Source organism: Plecotus auritus (genome assembly GCF_963455305.1).
Source record: "Plecotus auritus genome assembly, chromosome: 9".
Classification (NCBI taxonomy): domain Eukaryota; kingdom Metazoa; phylum Chordata; class Mammalia; order Chiroptera; family Vespertilionidae; genus Plecotus; species Plecotus auritus.
In genome coordinates this window covers 122,118,016-122,136,945 of record NC_137783.1, presented here as the reverse complement: position 1 = coordinate 122,136,945, position 18,930 = coordinate 122,118,016, and the positions used below count along the sequence as shown (strand labels likewise).

The window sequence follows — 18,930 nt, the reverse complement described above, 5'->3', positions numbered from 1 at the left end:
GTTCTCTGGCCTGGGGCCTGGCTAAGGCAGCTCCTGAAAGCCCAGAAGCTGCTCACAGATATAGCCAAGCACACAGTCAACCTCTAGACTGTAAAATTGAGGGGGACCAAGGGTGGTTTGAGGATTTCATCACATTGATGTTTCTCTCTCCTTTCTTCTCTTCTCTCTCTCTCTCTCTCTCTCTCTCTCTCTCTCTCTCTCTCTCTCTTTCCTCTCTCTTAGCATGCCCTTGGTTGAGAATATTTTTTAAATCTCTGCTTTGTAGTATCTGCCAATTTCTACGGTGTAAATATTCTCATTGTTGCCAATTTCAAGCTACCAACATGAGGTCACTGAATGTGGAATCGAGAGGAAATCCTCCCAATAGTTCCTTGCAAGTTCCAGCTGCGGGAAGCCACCACTTGCCAATACTATCATGGGAGTACACCAAGGAACGTTGAAGGCCAATGGACCTTGAGCATTAGTAGGGCTGATGCTAAGCACTGATTGTTCATGTTGTTAGTGGTGGCTCAAAGCAATTTCCTGACCTGATAGCCTCCAAGTAAATGTTTACTAGAACTTACTGATCTTTACTGGTCTTTATTGACCTTAGAGATGGTCTGTCTGCTACCTGTTTGCTGGGCTTTACTGAGGGCAAGATGTGTATCTAAAACTGAATAAAAGCAGACGGGACCCAGTTTCGGTGTGTCTCTTCAAGAAAGAGGCTCCACCTGGCCCCCAATGCCTTCTAAATTTGTATTTCTTGTACAGCATTTTCATTTGTACGTCGGCCCCTCTTTTAGATCCTGAACCCTGCCGCAAAGGTTGCATCATCCAGCACACCACTACTTTCAAGTATACTTTTGAAGAGGTACTACTCACCACGAGGCTACACAAAAGCGAAGAAGCTAAGGGAAACTGAGCTTCTGGAGACTTTGGAAATATTTTTTATTTCCCACTAACTTAGAACTTTACCCATTTATGTATTTAAGAAAAAAATACAACTCTCTCTGCAGTTTTAACAGTGGGAAATTTTTGTGGCATAAAACCTTGGGAAGCAAGAAGTTAGTTTAAGGCATAATTTATTCAGAAAAAATCCAAGACAAATTTAGTATGATTTCATTTATTAAAGAATAAAAGTTTCCTTCTAGTATATTCTGTCCAACTATGAATTTCATTTAAAATCTTTTAGAAAGAGCAAATCCACTTTTTAAAAAAATTCTAGGTAGTTATAATACTTTGGTTGCCAAGTTTTAAAAAAATGAGGCAAGATTATATAGTGAGAGTAGAGAAAGCAAGATGAAGTGAAATCACCCATGACAATCTGTCATATTAGCCATTATGCATTTCAACATCTGCAACTGAAAAGTCACAGAAGTCAAAAAATAAAAACAAAAAAGACTCCCAAGGAACACAGACTGCCTGATGATGTTGCTAGAATATTTAGCCCTATGTCCACTTCATGTAAAAAATAAATTAAGTATAAATAATGAGGTGAGGAGGCTGGTGTGTACTCAGGTGTGTTCACAGGTGTGTACTCAGAGGGGCAAGAGAATGGGGCCAAATGCCTTTCCTCTCTCACATTTGCTACACAAAACTCTCCTCCATGTTGCTACAGAGTAAGAAAGAGTCCACAAGCCGGGGCTGGACCAGTTGCTGGAAGTCGGAGTCCTGGAGGCCTTCAGGACAGACCCCGGCCAATCTACGCAGAGCAGCCTGGGAAGAAAACAGAAGAGATGACACGAGTTGGACTGGGCTCTGCTCAGGTGCATGTATTTCCTTCAACTCCCAGAGAGATGCATTTCAGGAAGTGGCTTGTTTACCAGGTAATTTGAGCTGATTGTCACCTTAACACCTTTAGTCATCTGGTTCTTTTGGTCACCTGATCATCATAGCAATCGTATCACTTGGTCCCCTGGTTTCATTTGCACCTTGGCCACCATGGTGGATATCATCTAAAAGTCTTCATGATCTTAATGGTCTTGCCATCTTGGTTTTTCAGCCATCCTAGGAACCTGGTTGTTTTCAATATCCGTCATTTTAAGGATCTGGTCAACTTAGTGAAATATATGGTCATCTTATAGACAAGAACTGCCAGGGGCATCAGTAGATGCTTCCAGATCCTTAGAGGAACCTTAGAATGGCAAGGGCTATTCACTTATCCATAAATTCAGCTATGTTCTGAGCAAAGCATTATGAGATAAGAAGGAGGGAAGAAATAAAGAAAGAGGAAGGAAGCTCATAAAGTTGAAGGAGGTGAAGATTCTGCCACTAAGATGTGGATGAACAGGAAAGAGGTGCAAGCAGAATGAAATCACTGCTCACATCTTCACAAACTGAGAGTTTCACTTTCCTGAGTATGCTATCCTGTTTCACACCCACGTGCCTTTCCTCAGCTCCTCTCTATGACATGAGTCCCTCCCCACTCTTTTCTAGCCAGGAGTTGCATTCATCCTTCATGGCCTGTCCCACTGTCATCTCCTCTAAGAAGCCTCCCCTGATTCCTTAAAGCAGAGACAGTTCCTCCCTCCCCTGTGCATGCACAGTCCCTGCACTGACCTTAACCTTCTCATACATGGCTGCAATTGTCTTTTAAGTGTGTATCTCCCACACTACACTCTGAGCTCCTCAAGGGTACAGACTGTTTGTTTGTTTTTTGTTTTTGTTTTTGTTTTGTTTTTTGGTTTGTTTTTTCTGTACCGATAGCAGTTAGTACAGGGGCTGGCATGGAACTCAATAAATGTTTGCTGAGAAAAGGGATAAAATAAAGTGCTTTAAAATTGAGTCCACTGCTAGAACTACCTGAAGCTGCACTTGTGAGCTGCGCATCTATATAGACCTCTTTATCAGGGAGCTGAAGTAATGCATACTAAGTGCTCAATAAATATGAGTTCCTTCCCTCTTCTAGAACCTATACACATCAGGAAACAAGGTGGGAGCTTAAGGATGCCCTTCCCCTGGGAAACAAAGACAGGGGGCAATATCTGGAGTGGCAGAAGAAGCAAAGAAGGAAGAACCTAGGGTTTCATTTAATCCTTACAGGATACTGCAAGGTAATTGTCATGATCCCCAATTTGGAAATAAGGACACTAAGGCTCAGAGAGAGAAAGTGGCCTTCCTGAGATCACACAGAAGTTCATCTCCAGGGCTCTCATACCTACACACACAGCAGGATGCTGCAAGCCCAGGACACTAGTTTATATTGCGTTTAAGGCGGGCATAGAAGTTATTACCTAGACATGAGAGGTAACCTATGGCTGAGAAATCACCAAGTTGGTGGAAGGAGAGGATGGCTTTAGTTGGCTGTGGGACTAACAGGCTCTGCCATGTCCACTGGGTTACGAGGGGCATGTGCCTCTGTGAACAGGGACAGGGTCTGAGACACTAGTGGCAGGAAGGAGGCTCCAGGAGACTATCTCTTATAAGTGTGTCCTATTTCCCCTGGGGCATGATTTCCCGAAGGGCTAGAGAGGCTGATTCCAGAACACTTTCTGATTGCTCTTGATCCAACAAAGAGAAATAACCCCATTATCCTTGAGTTATCACAGTAAAAACAAGCCAGGATCTTCAGCAGAAGAGGTGAGACCATCGATGTATTTTACATCAACAGGGATTAAAAATAAAGCAAAAAAGAAAGAAGGAAGAAAAATTAGACAAAGGGAGAAAATAAACCCATACAGAGAAAAATAAGATAGAAAAAAGTAGCAGACAGAGAAAAGGAGACAACAGAAAAAAGGTAACAAAAAGGTAATATTAAAACAGAAGGACAGAGATGAACTGATGAAAAAAACTGAAACCATGCATGAAAGGGAGATGGAAAGAGGACGAGTGATGACAAAAAAAGAAAGAAAGAAAGAGAGCACACCCTGGGGCAGGAAGCATAGGAGAGAGGTAGGAAGAGATGAGGAGTCAGGAAGAGGAGGAGAGAGAGTTCTGGGGGAATAAAAAGAAAGAGAGAAAGGGAAAGAAGGAGAGAGTGAAACCTCTAAGAGAGGAGGCAACCTCTAGAACAGTGGTCGGCAAACTCATTAGTCAACAGAACCAAATATCAACAGTACAACGATTGAAATTTCCTTTGAGAGACAAATTTTTTAAACTTAAACTTCTTCTAACGCCACTTCTTCAAAATAGACTTGCCCAGGCCATGGTATTTTGTGGAAGAGCCACACTCAAGGGGCCAAAGAGCTGCATGTGGCTCGCGAGCCGCAGTTTGCCGACCACGGCTCTAGAACAATGGTTCTCAACCTTTCTAATGCCGTGACCCTTTAATACAGTTCCTCATGTTGTGGTGATTCCCAACCATAAAATTATTTTCGTTGCTACTAGAAAAGAAAAGCAAAAACAAAACACAAGAGGGAGAACTAGAAACAGACCTAAAAAAAACACAAAAGCAAATAGATACCCAGGGTCCCTAGAAAGTCTACAGGGCATGAACCCAAACCATCTGAGAGCACTGTCTCGTCAGGGCCCAGGGGCTTAAAGGACCTCCCACCCTTCCAAAGCCTTTCTCTCTCAGCCTCTGCTTTCCTCAGAGAGTTAACAACCAATCATCTCAGGATCTCATTCCCAGACAGTCTGAAAACACGTAAGTATTTAACAAGCCCAGCAGCCCACTGACAGCTGCTTCATTAAGGAAAAATCAAGCCTGTTTGCAGGAGACAATCTGTGCTGCCACTTTCGCAGATGTGGGAAACAATGATTGAAATGTCTTCCATCCCCCTGAAAGGAGCCTTTAAAGCTGGAAAGAACACCTTGAGGACCGGCAGGAGAGGCAGTCTCCAACTCCACCCACCAGGCAAGGCACCTAGTAACTCCGTCTCACCAGCCAGGGGGGCGCACTCAAATATGGAGGCCCTCTGGCAGCCAAACCACAAACACTCACCAACTGGGGGTGCTGAGGGTGGCCAAGTCTATCAGTTCCTCAGCCAAGCCAAAATAGTCACCAAACCCAAAGTCCTATGGAGAAACAAAGAACTGGAAAAGGATCCTGACCACAAGAAGGCCCCAAGCTAGAAGGGGAGAAATTCAAATCCCCTCATGAGCCAAGGTAACAAGACCAGGACCATAAGGCATGGGGGAGAAAGCATGGCTGGAGACAAGATGGTCTGGTCAAAAGTCAAGGTCTTCAGCATCAGGCTGGCCTGTGTTTGAATTCTAAGAGCCTCCCTTTATAACACCCAGAACACCAGAGAGCTCATCCTGCTCCTACTGGGGAAAACAAAACCCGAGCAGGCAGGCCCAGGTGCATGCTGTGTGCTCCTATCTTGAGCATGGAGAGCTCCCAGGAAGCTGCATGGAGGAGAGGTGTTTTGCTCTAAGCCTTGAAGGAGGTGCTGGCAGAGCTGTAGAAAGGGTATCTGCTTGGGCCAAGGGCCAAGGGCCAAAGGTAGTGTCGGGTGGCTCATAGCACTCTGGCCTAGCCAGGAGGACGGGGCCTGGAGGCAGTGGGAGGCCTCCAGAGCCTAGGGTGGGTGGGATTCCCACTGTGAAGGGCTGAACCACATGGACAGCAGGCTGTGGGTAACGGGGACCATGAAAGGATTGGTCATGGAGTGTCATGGTTCTAAACTGTCATGAGGAAAATTAGCCAAGCAGCCAGATGAAGGGTGAATTAGGAAGAGAGGGGCTCTCCTCTAAATCCAGCAACTTGTCCACAAGGAGAAATGTAATCCCTTTTCCACTGGAAATCCCTTTCGGAGATTGAAGGTAGCGGCTAAGCCTTTCTGTGTGCTCTTCTTCAAACTAATAGCATAAATGAAAAAAAAATCACAGCAAGCCCATGTATCTGAATGGAGCTTTATAGGTTCCCAACACTTCCTCAGGGCCTGGTTAGTGTCAAGCAGTTGCTAGATGCCTGAGTTGTGAAGATAATGGGAGTTGGGAGCAATTATTATGTTTGCCAGGTATTAATCTTCTCCATTTGACTCACTAGACTAGACAGAATTAAGACGCTCTATGAACCCAAAAAAATCACATCTTGACATTCACTAATCTCTAATTGAAACTTAGCCTTTCCTTCTATTGTGGATGTAGCAACAAACCATGAAGTCTCAGCAAGCCCTGAGATTTGTTCACCAGTAGAAATCCCAGGAACTTTCATATCTCACGATGTGGTAGGTAGCTTCAAATACCATTGATGCACATTGCTAGGCTGGTTACAATGCTTATTAGACTCACTGCTCAATCTTACTTAAGTTATTAGTTAAAAGTACACATGTTTAAATACTCTATAATTATGTATATATATAAAAGGCTAATATGCTAAATGTCTGTCCGGGTAATGACATCACATAGTAACACCTGGCTTCCTCCCCCTAGCAACTAGCCTCCTTGCAATTTCTTCAGCCCATGAACACAATTTGCTTTATAGCCAGGTGGAAACACTTTACACTGTAACCAAATGTCTGTGAAGCATTTTCCCATGCCTCATCTCATTTGATCCTCACAGAAGTCCTGGAGTAGGTAGATAAGAGACTCCGTGGAATCCTTTCTTTTCTTTTTTTTTTTTTTTTTTTCATTAGCCAGAAAATGGAAATTTAGAAAGCTTAGAAATTTAACCCAACTGAAAAGAAGAAATGGTGGACCTTGAAAATGACTTCAGGTTTCTCACTGCGCAGAATATAGTCAAACACAGCTGCAGTTAAATATTTTACCCTTTGTCCTCCCTGTGTGATCTACAATAATAATCTGCTTCGTGTTGATATTTACTGTTGTATTGCTGACAATTACCTGAAAGAGAAGTTGGGGTGCTTCACTGGGCTGGAAAAAGTTTAGCTACATCAGAAAGCAGGTCTAATTAAGCAATTTTATTCTATATCTATAAAAGGCTAAGTTGACTAGCACAGGTGTGATATATATAAAGCTCTTGCTGGCACCAATCGCGCACATGTGTTTCCATTTGTCATTATCGATTGTGAATTTGGTTGACACTTCTATTATAGAGAAAGGGCAAATAGCAATATTAAAATATTTCTTATAATTAATTACCTCTCAATGTGCACAAATCCATATTTTATTGTATATGTTTAAAACATCATTCTGACAAGGGGTCCATAAGCTTCACCAGATCACCAAGGTGCAAGAAAGGTTAAGGTTGTTCTGCATGTACCAGAATAAAAGCCCCATGACAGCATAGATTTTTGTCTGTTTTTTCACAGCTATATCCTTGTAGCCTAGAAGAGTGCATTTTCAGACAGAATCACTCAGTAAATATTTATTGAATAAAATGTATAGCATTTAATGACCTACCCAATGTCACACAGCACATTAATGGCAGAACCAAGACAGGTGTGTCTGACTGTAAGGCCCTGCTGTTGCTACCCCACAGTGCCCATCAGGAGCTCCCAGAAATGAGATGAACTCAGTTAAAACAAGGTTGGTGAGAGGGGGCTTTACTGTGAAAGAGCTTGAAGGATCTCTAAATTCATCCCTTCTCCCTTGCATCTTTTGAGGACCAATCAAGGATCTGGAAGCTAAATGGGTCTATTTATCCAATGGCTTCCCTGCTCCTTCATGCTTCCAACTGGAAGCTGCTCTGCTTTGGGATCTGTTACATCCCATCAGGGAGGAGTTCAGAGACAAAGCATACATTCCCTATCTGGTGCTACGGGATGAATTAATGAGAGAACCAAGCAGCAAGGAGAAGTCTGGTGGGAACTTCCCAGGATGCACTTGCTTGGTTCAGGTGAAGGTCCTGGTGGCTGGCTGAATAATATTCTCTGTCCCATCCTATTGCCTCCAGTCCTGTTCCACAAAAGAGAGAAGGAAGCCACAATGCTTCCTTCCAAGGAGGGGAGGGAAGCTTTCTCACTGTGCCAGTTTGGAAGAGGCAGGAGACATCCATACCCTAGCTCCCACATACATCAGGCACAGTGACATCACTAACACCACCTAGCATCCCGCCGCCAGCCACTCAGTCTTGATCATTGTTCACATTCCCTAAAACCTAAATGTTTGAGGTTCCCCAGCCTCCCACCTTTCACATACATGACCTCATATCATTCTCTTCACAATTTTATGAATTAAGTGAACAAGTATTACTCTTATCGCCATTTTAAAGAAAAAAGGTGAAACCCAGAGAAGTTTCGTGGCTTATGCAAGCCAACCAAGGCATAGCCAGCTACCCTGACCAGGGGGAAGGATGGGGGAAGACTGAGAACTCACCAGGCAGGCCACCAGCACGGCATCGCTGCTGTTCCTCTCTGAGGGCGATCGGCAGAGCTCAATGAGGCGGGACATACCTGTGTGAAACACATGGAAAACCTCAAGCCTTGGGTGGGGACCAGCCTGGCCAGGCCTGAGCCAGGAGTGCTCCACTCTCTCTCACACAGCTCTCCACATGGGACCTGTGGAAGCAGGTGGTTCCCAGGGCCCCTGTCAGCCCATCAATCAGCCGGGGAAGGAGAGTGAACCCACCTGGAAGAGCTCATGGTGGAGACCTGCTCCCTCAGGTGTGACCAGACCCTCGTCAGGGCCAGGATGAGCTGCAGTGTCAAAACCAAACCCCTAAGTGCCAGAACCCTGGCTGGAACTGAACTTGGTTAAAACTGTAGCCAAGGTGGTACAGGTCTCTCTGAAGAGCTACTTCTGTGGAGGTACATCTGATTTTACCAGAGCCACATTTAGTGTTTACATCTTTATCAGTGGAACTGTTGGCACCTTTTATTTCTCAATTGTCTATCAGACAATATGTTGTTGCCCAGCTGGTGTCGCTCAGTGGGTTGAGCCTTGCCCCATGCACCAGGAGGTCACCAGTTTGATTCTCAGTCAGGGCACATGTACGGGTTGTGGGCTCAATCCCCAGTAGGGAGCATGCAGGAGGCAGACTATCAATGTTTCTCTCTCATTGATGTTTCTATCTCTCTATCCCTCCCCCTTCCTCTCTCGCTAAAAAATCAATTAAAAAAACATATTTCTTAAAAAAGAAAAAATATATATTGTAGCTGAAACTATAGAAAAATACAGATTGAGTAGGTTAATGTTGCCTAGGCCTTTAGAGAAGAAAAGTTAAATAAATAACTGCTTTTCAGTGCAAACTGACTTCCTTCAAACTTTAAAAACCACCTCATTATAACATAGTGATAAAAGGTATGTGACACATTCTGGGTCACCTCTTGCCAACCTTGTTGTACCTGGAGGACAGGCATGATACTGTTTCTACCTAGAGAGTCCTTTCTCAACCTTAACACCAGGATAACTCCTCAAACCACAGCTGACGACTCACCTCCTTGCTAAAATATTATCTGACCCCCGCCCCCAGATGAATGTGGGCTACTTCCCTTGTGTAGCAAATGTGCTATGGACATGCTTTGAGCATTGCTCTATGACATTCAAGTGCAAATGTTTCTTTTCACACCTGCCACGCCATAGGTGTGTAAGTGCCTGTGGTCAGGACAATGCTATAGTTTATGTTATATCCCTAGCACTCAGAACAGAGCCCAGCATTTGTTGGGTAAATAAGTGACTAACTGAAGGAATGAGTGATTTAATGAGTGAATTAATAAATGAGTTAATGGTGAATAAATAAAGTAATAAATGTGCTAATGAATGAATAAGCAAAAGGATGAATTAATGAGTGAATGAACAAATGAGTAAGTGAATAACTGAATGAGGAAATGCATTAGTTGAATGAAGAAATGGAGTCCTGATTAACAGGAAGTCTGCAGGTGAGTCATTGTTCTGGCCCAGTGGTCGGCAAACTCATTAGTCAACAGAGCCAAATATCAACAGTACAACGATTGAAATTTCTTTTAAGAGCCAAATTTTGTAAACTTAAACTTCTTCTAACGCCACTTCTTCAACATAGACTCGCCCAGCTGTGGTATTTTGTGGAAGAGCCACACTCAAGGGGCCAAAGAGCCGCATGTGGCTCGCGAGCCGCAGTTTGCCGACCACTGTTCTGGCCAATTAAAACCTCCCTAGCCTAGGCCCTTCCTCTGTCTTGCTTCAGCCCCAAATTACAAGCTAGACTAGGGGCTACACCCCGGGCCTCCATGCCAGCATTTCCCAGCACCCAGAGAGTGGGGCTCACCCCAGCCAGCCCTCTGTTGCCACCGTGAAATCGAGGCTGCTCTCCCACCCCCCAACTCCATTCCTGATACAGCCAGTACCACTTACAGCTCAGCTGCACTGCCTCCCGTGCCACATCTGGGTCTCGGCTGAGACGGGCCAAGGTCACTGCAGCCTTCTGCTGGACTCGCTCGCAGGCTGCCACCTCAGCAGGAGTCCCAGATCTTGGCTTCTCAGACAGCATGCCCATGATAAGTTGGACCCCTGGACAAGAGGCAATGAATAGTTGGCACCCATCTCAGTGGGGAGCCTTCTCCTTGGAACCTGGTGGATGGATAGCTGCAGGGCTGGAGTAAAGGCTGTCAGAATGACTGAGGGGATATCACACACTGGAAGGAAGCTAGACAAGGCCACCTCTTCTACTCCTTCTGCCCTGGGGGTGTCTCTGGTTCCATGTACCAAGTCACTGTACTTGGAAAGGACCTCTGGAGGACATTCTTTTTTACTTTTTAAATGCTATTACTGAGCTTTTTGACTACATATCTGACACCGTGCTAAATGCATAGTAAGTACATGATCCCCTAAAACCTCCAATAGTCTTGAATTTGATATAATTCCCTTTGGGCCCAGAGAGATGTGAAGTGTCTTTTCAGGGTCATGCAGTTATCTGACCTCCCACCGCCCTTCATCCAGCCCCACATCACCAACATCATACACAATTTGGGGCAGGTCAGAGATGACATCACCAGACTGCAAGGCAAAAGACATCAGAGTCAAGTGCACCCTGGGAAGAGGACCCCTTTCAAAGTCCAGCCTGTGCAACAGGGCCTGCCCTGTCCAGCCCAGGAGGCCTACTGTCTGTGTCATCATTACTGTGTATCCCTCAGGTGCTGCCCCACTTTTGCAAATAGTCTCTTTATCAAACTCTCTTCAATTGGGCCATGGGGACTGCCACTGTTTCCTGAAAGAGCAGATACCCTTGACATAGTGCTCATTCTGTGCCAGGTACACTTCTAACATGCTATCCTCCCATCAGCCCTATGAGGTAGGTGTTACTATTGTACCCATTTTGCAGATGGAAGCACAGAGGTCATACAGCTAGTAAATAGTAGAGCTGTTTCCAGTTTTTATGGTATCAGCTGCTATGTTACCCTCCCTCGACTGCATTGTCTTATTGTGGATGTCACACTTTTGTCATGTTATCACTCTTATCAAATTGGCCTCTCCTTCTAGACTGTGATCTCCTCCAGGACAAAGGCAAGGATTTATTGATGTCTGTGTTTATTTGTTTAGCACAATTCCAGGCACATAGTAGATTTCTATAACTATTGACTGATTGAGCCCATCCATAGCACTTTATGAACCATAAAACCCTCTACAAATGCCAGATAGTCCAATCTCAAATCCACGGGCCTCTGCATTACAATCCTGCTGACCAGTTGAACTTAAGGCTCCAAGTACTGAAGGAATAGGCCACAATGACACCCCTTGGGCTCCCAGCTTCCCAATTGGTTCAGGAAAGTTTTTCATTATTAGCTCATCACATAGAATGAACATGAAATGATGTCTTTCAATTAGTAATAGAGCAATGGGGGATGCAGAACATGTATGTTTGTTTAAACCACAGGGCAACCTGGGAAAAGGGGGTTTAGCAAGAGCAGAAGCAACTGGTGGGCTCATTAGCATCTCTGGTTTCCAACCCGTTGCTAATTGTTGGCTTATTTTCCAGTCACAGGAAGCCCTCACCACTTTGTTCCCAGGTGATGGGGGGTCCCATCATCTTTCTACAGGACCCAGGCACTGAAACCTGGCCCACTTCACATGGACGTTGGTGACACACCCAGCACAAGGTGGGAGGGGGAGAAAGTGTGAAAGCAAGGCTCTCAGGTGAGGTGTTGAGGGATCCAGCTGGCCCTGACCTGCTCCCCACTCCTCAGGCTCTTCAGCATTCTACTGAGGCCAAAGCAAATGGGATCAGAATGATTGAAAATTGGAATACATCCTTTGGTAGGAATGGATTTTTACTCTTTGGATCATAATGAAATCTTTGTCTTCTTTTTACCATCCTAGTGAAAATAGCAACTGCCACCCTCCTACCTTGGGTCTGTCTACCTTACCTCTTACCCCCTTTATCTTCCTCATGTCACTACCATCATCTAACCTTCTCTATCTCCTGTTCACTGTTTCCCACTGGAATTGAAGCCTCATGAAGGCAAGCAAACAGTTACACATTGGCCCAGCTGCACACATAAGCACACATATACATGCTCATGCAATTGTGGAGACCTACATGTACAAATGCACTTGCCTCCACATAGCCTTCACACAAACACAGAGGCCCACAGTTCTGTATGGCCACATCGCCCACACAACATGAACATGCTGAAAATGCATACCGTTCTCCTGAATGATGTCCGAGGCGCACTGCTCCAGGACAGACATGTTTGCCAAGATTGTCACAATCTGGAAAAGAGGATTGAGAAGCTAAGAAAGTGGGCACACCTGAGCCAAAAGGTGCGCCCTACAAGCAGCTGAGCCAGGGGCTACAAAGCTTTCCTTTAGCCTGTGACTCCTTCCTGCACACCTGGCTCATACTTCCAGGGTATTTTCTTTTGTCCCCAGGGTCTCCTGCCACCCAGGTGTGCTTCTCCAGTGACTGGATGCCTGTTCATCAGCACATGACCCTGAGGTGGAACCCAGGACTCCACTGGAGAGAACAATGTCACTTGAGTGAAGAGGGGGTCCCATCATCTTTCTACAGGATCCTTCTGGTCCCAGGCCCTGAAATGCAGACAGAACTGGCAGGTTCCTGGCTATCCCCTGCCCTGGATTGGGCTCACTCCATCCTAGCTTTCTGCCCTGATACTGAACCCCACCTATTTTCAACCTGAAATCAACAGAGACTAAGGCCAAGTTAGAGAACACGAGTGGGCTAGAAGGCAGCATTACACCCCAAGTATCAGGTATTCTGGGGAATCTGATGAGAAAGTTCATGCTCAGCTACACTTTGCAGGTCTGGGCCTGCAGGTCTTGCTTGCTGGGCATCGCTGAAGGCCCTGCCTATAGTAAAGGGATGCTGACATCAGGTGGACAGTGAGCCGTGGTTACAACCTCACGGGCTGGGCAGCCAACAGCCTCACCAATGTCCACCCCCCGGCCTAGTCAAGGTTGCAGAGAGAACTCACAGCACAAAACTGGTTTAAGGAGTGCACCACCAAGGGACCCACTGCAGACCCCCAAACTGTACAGGGTGCCAAAATACCACTGGAAAATGTTGACAACCTGGCACCTTTTAACTCAGGTACCACCCATGACACTGCTCCTGACATAAACGGCAAAATGACTATCCAACCACGTCCATGCAAACAGACAACACTTTCATGTGGTGGTTACAATAGTAGTGAAATAAAATGAGCTAGGGTTTCTCACCGGTGCAGGCCTATCTCTGTTGAAAGGTTTCTCCAAAGTTTGGGGCGCAGTATAACTGCAGGCCATGCCCTGCTCTCAGGTGGCAGCTGGCAGTCTCCTGAGGACCGTTTAAGCAGCTTAAAACCTGAAACTCGACTATTACTAGGTAGTAATGTGGCATTTGCCAAGAAAGAGTGTTAGCAAGATTTTAATTGGCTCAATATTGGCATATTACTCTGGATAACAAATGTATGTAACAAATCTCTTTTCAACAGAAAGAAAAAGTTTGCCATATTAATAGAATATCTATCTCCCCACTTCCCCATTACACATATGTTGGAAAGGGGTACTCATCTTACAGTGCTGTGGCCTCCGTGCCTACAGCCCTTCCAGCTCAGATCTGGGCAGGGGTGGGGCGAGGTAAGCATGACCAGGAGAGGTTGCAAGGGGAGAGACTGAAGAACCCCCCAAGAGCTGATCCCAAGGCAAGTCTGCCCCACCAGATGTTTTGGGAAGGGGGTGACAAGCTCCTGTTTGCATTTTAGAAAGATAATGTGACCAAAGGAGGATTAGTCCTTGGAAGCCCTTCTCCGCCCTGCCCACCCCCCTTTTAAGTTAGTGTTTGTGGGCTAAGTGGAAGGAGTTAGAGGAAAAATATGGGTTGAAGATGTAGTTAAAAGTGGAAGGTTCCCCAGGAAGCACAGAGTGCGCAGTCTTCTGAGGAAGGAGAGACAAGGCTATTGGCTTTCTCTGAGCTGTCCATAGTAGCAGGGAGCATGACCTCTGCTCCGGCTACACAGTGGCCGCTACCCTCCAGCCACCACCAGCCTGGTCTCTCTGAATAGACCCATGTTTGACATACAGATCCAACAGGGAAGGGAGGGATGGAGGAATGGAGGACATGAGGGAGGAAAGACAAAATTTTAAACAGAAAAAGAAACCTTTGTCTGCAGCATCAGGTTCATCACATGGCAATTATTAGGTAGGTGTTTCAGATTGTGTTAATGAAAATTACTTCCTCTTTACAGAGCCTGTACCCCATGTGGTTTTCGAGGTGCAGATAACGTATTCAATTAAGCACAATTTGAATAAATGCCAATTAGGCCCTGCTTTGAGTCCCCCTTTTGAAACATCCTTATATGCATCGCCATGTAGAGGGGAAGGGGGGTCCAAGTTTCTTCGCACAGTGGAGCCCAGGGCTGGGATTTTAGGCACAACTGGTTCACCTTGTTGTGTACCAGGTGGTGATGCTGTCAGGGGACAGAGTGCAGGATCCAGGCAGACAGTTTCCCCTGGCCCAGGCTAATTCCATCCTGTCTGGTGATTTTTCAATTAAGTTCCATTCCCCCTGAGCAAAAAGGCACTGTTCCCTGTGTGGTTATTGGTGAACAGAGAGGACACCGGCCTCTGGGGCAGCCCTATGAAGCGTAGTGGCTGCACAAAGGATCAGACTAGTTCCGAGTCTCGGCTCTGTCATTCATTTCCCATGTGACCTTGGCCACATTTCTTAACCTTCTGTGCCTTGGTTAATGAAGGTGTATTAGATTAATGAAGGTGTGTTGCTGCTATAACACCCTTATTGCACAGTGCTAGTGGTCAGAAGTCCTAAGTGAGCCAAGTGGAGGGAGCATCAGGGTACGGATGGAGCTGTGTTCCTTCTTGAGACTCTAGGAGAGAATCATGTCCTTGTCTTTTCTAGTTTCTAGAGGCTGCTTGCAGTACTTGCCTCTTGGTGCCACATCACTCTGACCTCTGGTCCCTCAATCACATCTCGGTCTCTGACTCCCATCCTCCTACCTCCTTCTTATAAGAACACTTGTGGTTACACTGGGCCCATATAGATAACCCAGGATAATACTCCTAAATCAAAATCCTTAACCTTATCACATCTGCAAATTCCCTTTGGACATGTAAGGAAGCTTGTTCACAGATTTTGGGATTCAGAGGTGGACATCTTTGGGGGGAGCAAAATACTAACTCATTTAATGCTCATCACAGTCTTATCAATTATATTACTATGAGCTCCTGTGGTAGCACCCAGAACATTTGTTAAACAAGTGAGTATGACATGCCTGAGGAAACAACCTGAAGACACCCAGACTGTGAACAACTGTGTCAGGGAGCACTAACCAACACCATCCCCAGTGTTGGCACATATTTTGCTGATGTGAGATATTCCCAAAGGGAGGCCAGGTCCCAGCTCAGGAGGAACCCTTCCCAGAAGAGAACCCAACAAACTTTGCACTTATTGCTTTCTGCCACATTTTGAAATCACTTTCCCTTTGGCATCCCAAAAACTTGACTGACCACCTTAGGGAAATTGAGGTAAAGAGCAAATTGAATCAAAAGGCAGGGGACCTCCCGTGTCACTGGCCCTGTGTGGCAAGAAGGAGGCTGGCAAAGCCTTTGATGTCAGCGTGGATGTGGAGGAAGAGGTTTACTCTGTGCTGGCCCAGGGCAGATGCTCTGGGAACACTTGTCCACAGCCCATCCCGAGGCAGGAACCAGGCTTGTCTCACATCCTCACCAATGTCTGCCTGTGATCACACACGGTCTCCGCCTCTGACCCTTTTGTGCACTATGTGTAAACTAACACTGAAGACCATACCACATAAAACCCTAGTGAGGGTTACCCAGGACACCCAAATAGAGGCAAGTGCTCTGGTCTAATAGAACTTACCACACAGATATCTGACATACATTTAACAAAAAGTTATAATTGCTTTTATGCTGTGCAGTAATTAGGGCAAGAAGGCCAACAGTTCATATGACTGTAATTAGAATTACTCTCTAATTGCTAGATGGAATATTTAGATTTCTGTTATCCCTGTGTTAACTCTCTAAAAGCTTTATCAACCATTGTCAACTGCAGCCTTGAGACCAGCCAGCAAAATCCCTTTCAGCCTCTAGGGAAAGCCCACTGCTCTCTCTGGCCTGCCTTCTTCCCTTCACACCACTTCTTCCACCAGAGATCAGAAAGAATCAAGACCAGGATTTGGTCTGAAGGATGAAGGGGTCTGAGAGAAGAAAGATGTAGTCTCTTTTTATATACTATGGCCATGCTTTTTTAAAAAAATATATATGATCTTATTAATTTGAGAGAGAAGGGAAGAGGGAGGGAGAAAAAGAGAGAGAGAGAGAAAAACATCTATGTGAGAGTGTAACATTGATCAGCTGCCTCCTGCACGCCCCCTACTGGGGGTCAAGCCTGCAATCCAGGCATGTGCCCTGACTGGGAATTGAGCCAGCAACCTTTTGGTATATGGGACAATGTTCAACCAATTGAGCTACACTGGCCAGGGCTGTGTCCACTCTTTTGCATGGCTTATAGTCTTTATCACACACACACAACTTGCATATTCCCAGACCCAGACTGAAACAACACACACCACACATTGCCTTATACCACACTACACTCACCACCTCATTAACTACCTTTCCTAGCCTACTTTCCTGCCTCAAAGCTGACCTTCCCTATCTCAGACCCGTCCCAATTCCTGGTTCTATCACAGACCCCTGCCCTGCTCGGGTTTGAGCATACACTTTGGTGCTAGCCACTTTACAAGCATTATGCCATCTGGTCACAGAGGGAGAAAACATTATCCTCATTACCCATATGAGGGAAGTGTGGCTTAGAGACATCAAGCGATTTGTCTAAGGTCACACAGCTAGGCAATGGCAGAGTCAGGATTTGAACTCAGGTCTGTCTGAACCCAAAGTCTATGCTGTTTCTACTATGTCACATGTACATATGACAGGACTTTATAAACTATAAAGGTCTTTTTCAATGTGAGTCAACATTACAAACCCTAGTAACTATTTCTAATAAAAGGACTCCTGATAATGCATTCACAGTGAGGTCTCAGAAATGCTACATATCTTGACATTCTAAAATGCAAAGCAGACGATGTGCTTTCATGGGAAGTGTATACCAGCACCCTCCACCTCCATGAAAGCCACTAATTTCTGAAGGCCACACAAAGTCTTGCTCAGTGGAAGTCTCTGTTGTGGGTTAGATAAGATAACAGGGTCTCTCACCTGAGGCTGTCACTACGTGACAGGCAGGGCAGAGGTGAGTAAGCATGAGGCAGCCCCTCTCCCATTGCCCGTGGCACACCTGTAGCTGGATTCCCTGCACAGAATGACCCCTAGAAAATACCTCCTGTGGATTAAAATTTGAGCCACCCACACAAATGGTTTGTTAGCAGGGGGTTCTTCTGGATGTCTGACCACAATGGCTCCCCTAGATTAGCAGCAGGGGGAGGAAGAACCAGACACAATGCTGCCCTTACCCCATCCACACCCCAAGGGTGGGTCCAGGATAGGCCTGGCTGTTGAGGCTTCTGTTGGACAAATTAAGTGGACTCAGCTTGCTGAGATGATGGAGAGGTTCTCATTGAGATGTCCAAATGGAGGTGTACCAAGTACACATCCAAGACCAAGAGGCTCCGCACAGCATTGGCGTCATTGGCAGATGCATTACTGGAAACTTCACGGGCATTTAATCTCCTAAGTGTTTCAGGAGGCGGTGAGCACTTCAGAGACTAATTCATCTTCTTTGTCTTCATTGCGCAGAGCTCTCTGGTCATCTTAATCCTCCCTCTGCCACAGGAAATGGCCATTTGTTTCTTTAATGGATGCACTCTTGCTAGCTAAGTGGCTGCTCTGAGTCAGAGCAGAAAGCTAAGCTAACCTGAGGATGGTGGGAGCCGTGCCTGGCTCAGACTTCAAGGGTGTGGGGAAAAGGGTGTGGAAAAGATGAAATTGGGGGGACAGGGTGGTTAGGGAGTGAAGCAGAAAAACTCCTGACTCCAGATTCAGAAAGAGTTTCCATCTTCTAGAACTTGACCACATTCTCTCTTCACCCTGAACCCCCTCCTCCTTCATAATGCTCGTGATGAAACAAGGTCTCTGCACAGAGCTTGGGGATGTCTGAGCTGGAGGGGCCTTGCCCCTTTTACAGGTAAGAAAATCCCACTCCAGAGATGCCCCACTCAGGGCTGTGTGCCACATCCAAAGGCCAATAGTAATAATAACATTGATATGAGCTTCCATTTATTTAATAGTTTCTTTGTGCCAAGAATTGTAGCAAGAGTTTATAATCATTCATTTATTGAATTCTTATTTCAAATTTATGAAGTATCTCTTATTCAACCACATCCACAAATAAGAAAAATGAGGCTTGAAGTTAAATATCTTACGTTATATGATTATCATAACAGAGGAGTTTTGAACCCAGATCATCTGACCCCCAAAATTCCTATTCTTGTTGTTTTACAACTAGATCTTGTATGAAATGACCAGAGTTGGCCACAAGAAGGAACTTGAAGGTGAAGGGACCTAACACTGTCAGGTAGATGACAGACCCAGAAACTGGAGGTGTCTAGCTGAAGAAGAGAAAGTGCAAAGCACATCACACAGAGTGCGCCCTCCACCCCACTCCCCACAGCCAAGGGCTATGACTGCAATGTCCCCCTCTTTTTCTGTCTGTACTGTCACACCTTGTTTCTATGGGGAACTTGTCCAACTCTAAGA

At 45.6% G+C, this 18,930-nt stretch overlaps 1 protein-coding gene across 1 annotated transcript in view; it reads right to left on the bottom strand.

The window, feature by feature from the left end:
• Positions 1-1,046: 1,046 nt before the first annotated feature.
• The window catches only part of INSC (INSC spindle orientation adaptor protein), a 93,689-nt gene continuing 75,805 nt past the window's right edge, over positions 1,047-18,930 (bottom strand). The window contains exons 9-12 of the mRNA XM_080687939.1: positions 12,384-12,450; positions 10,096-10,251; positions 8,143-8,219; positions 1,047-1,695 (exon numbers count right to left, since the gene is read on the bottom strand). Of these exons, the coding sequence (XP_080544065.1) occupies positions 1,567-1,695; positions 8,143-8,219; positions 10,096-10,251; positions 12,384-12,450 (429 nt within the window). The 3' untranslated portion in view covers positions 1,047-1,566. The remainder of the gene's footprint in view (positions 1,696-8,142; positions 8,220-10,095; positions 10,252-12,383; positions 12,451-18,930) is intronic.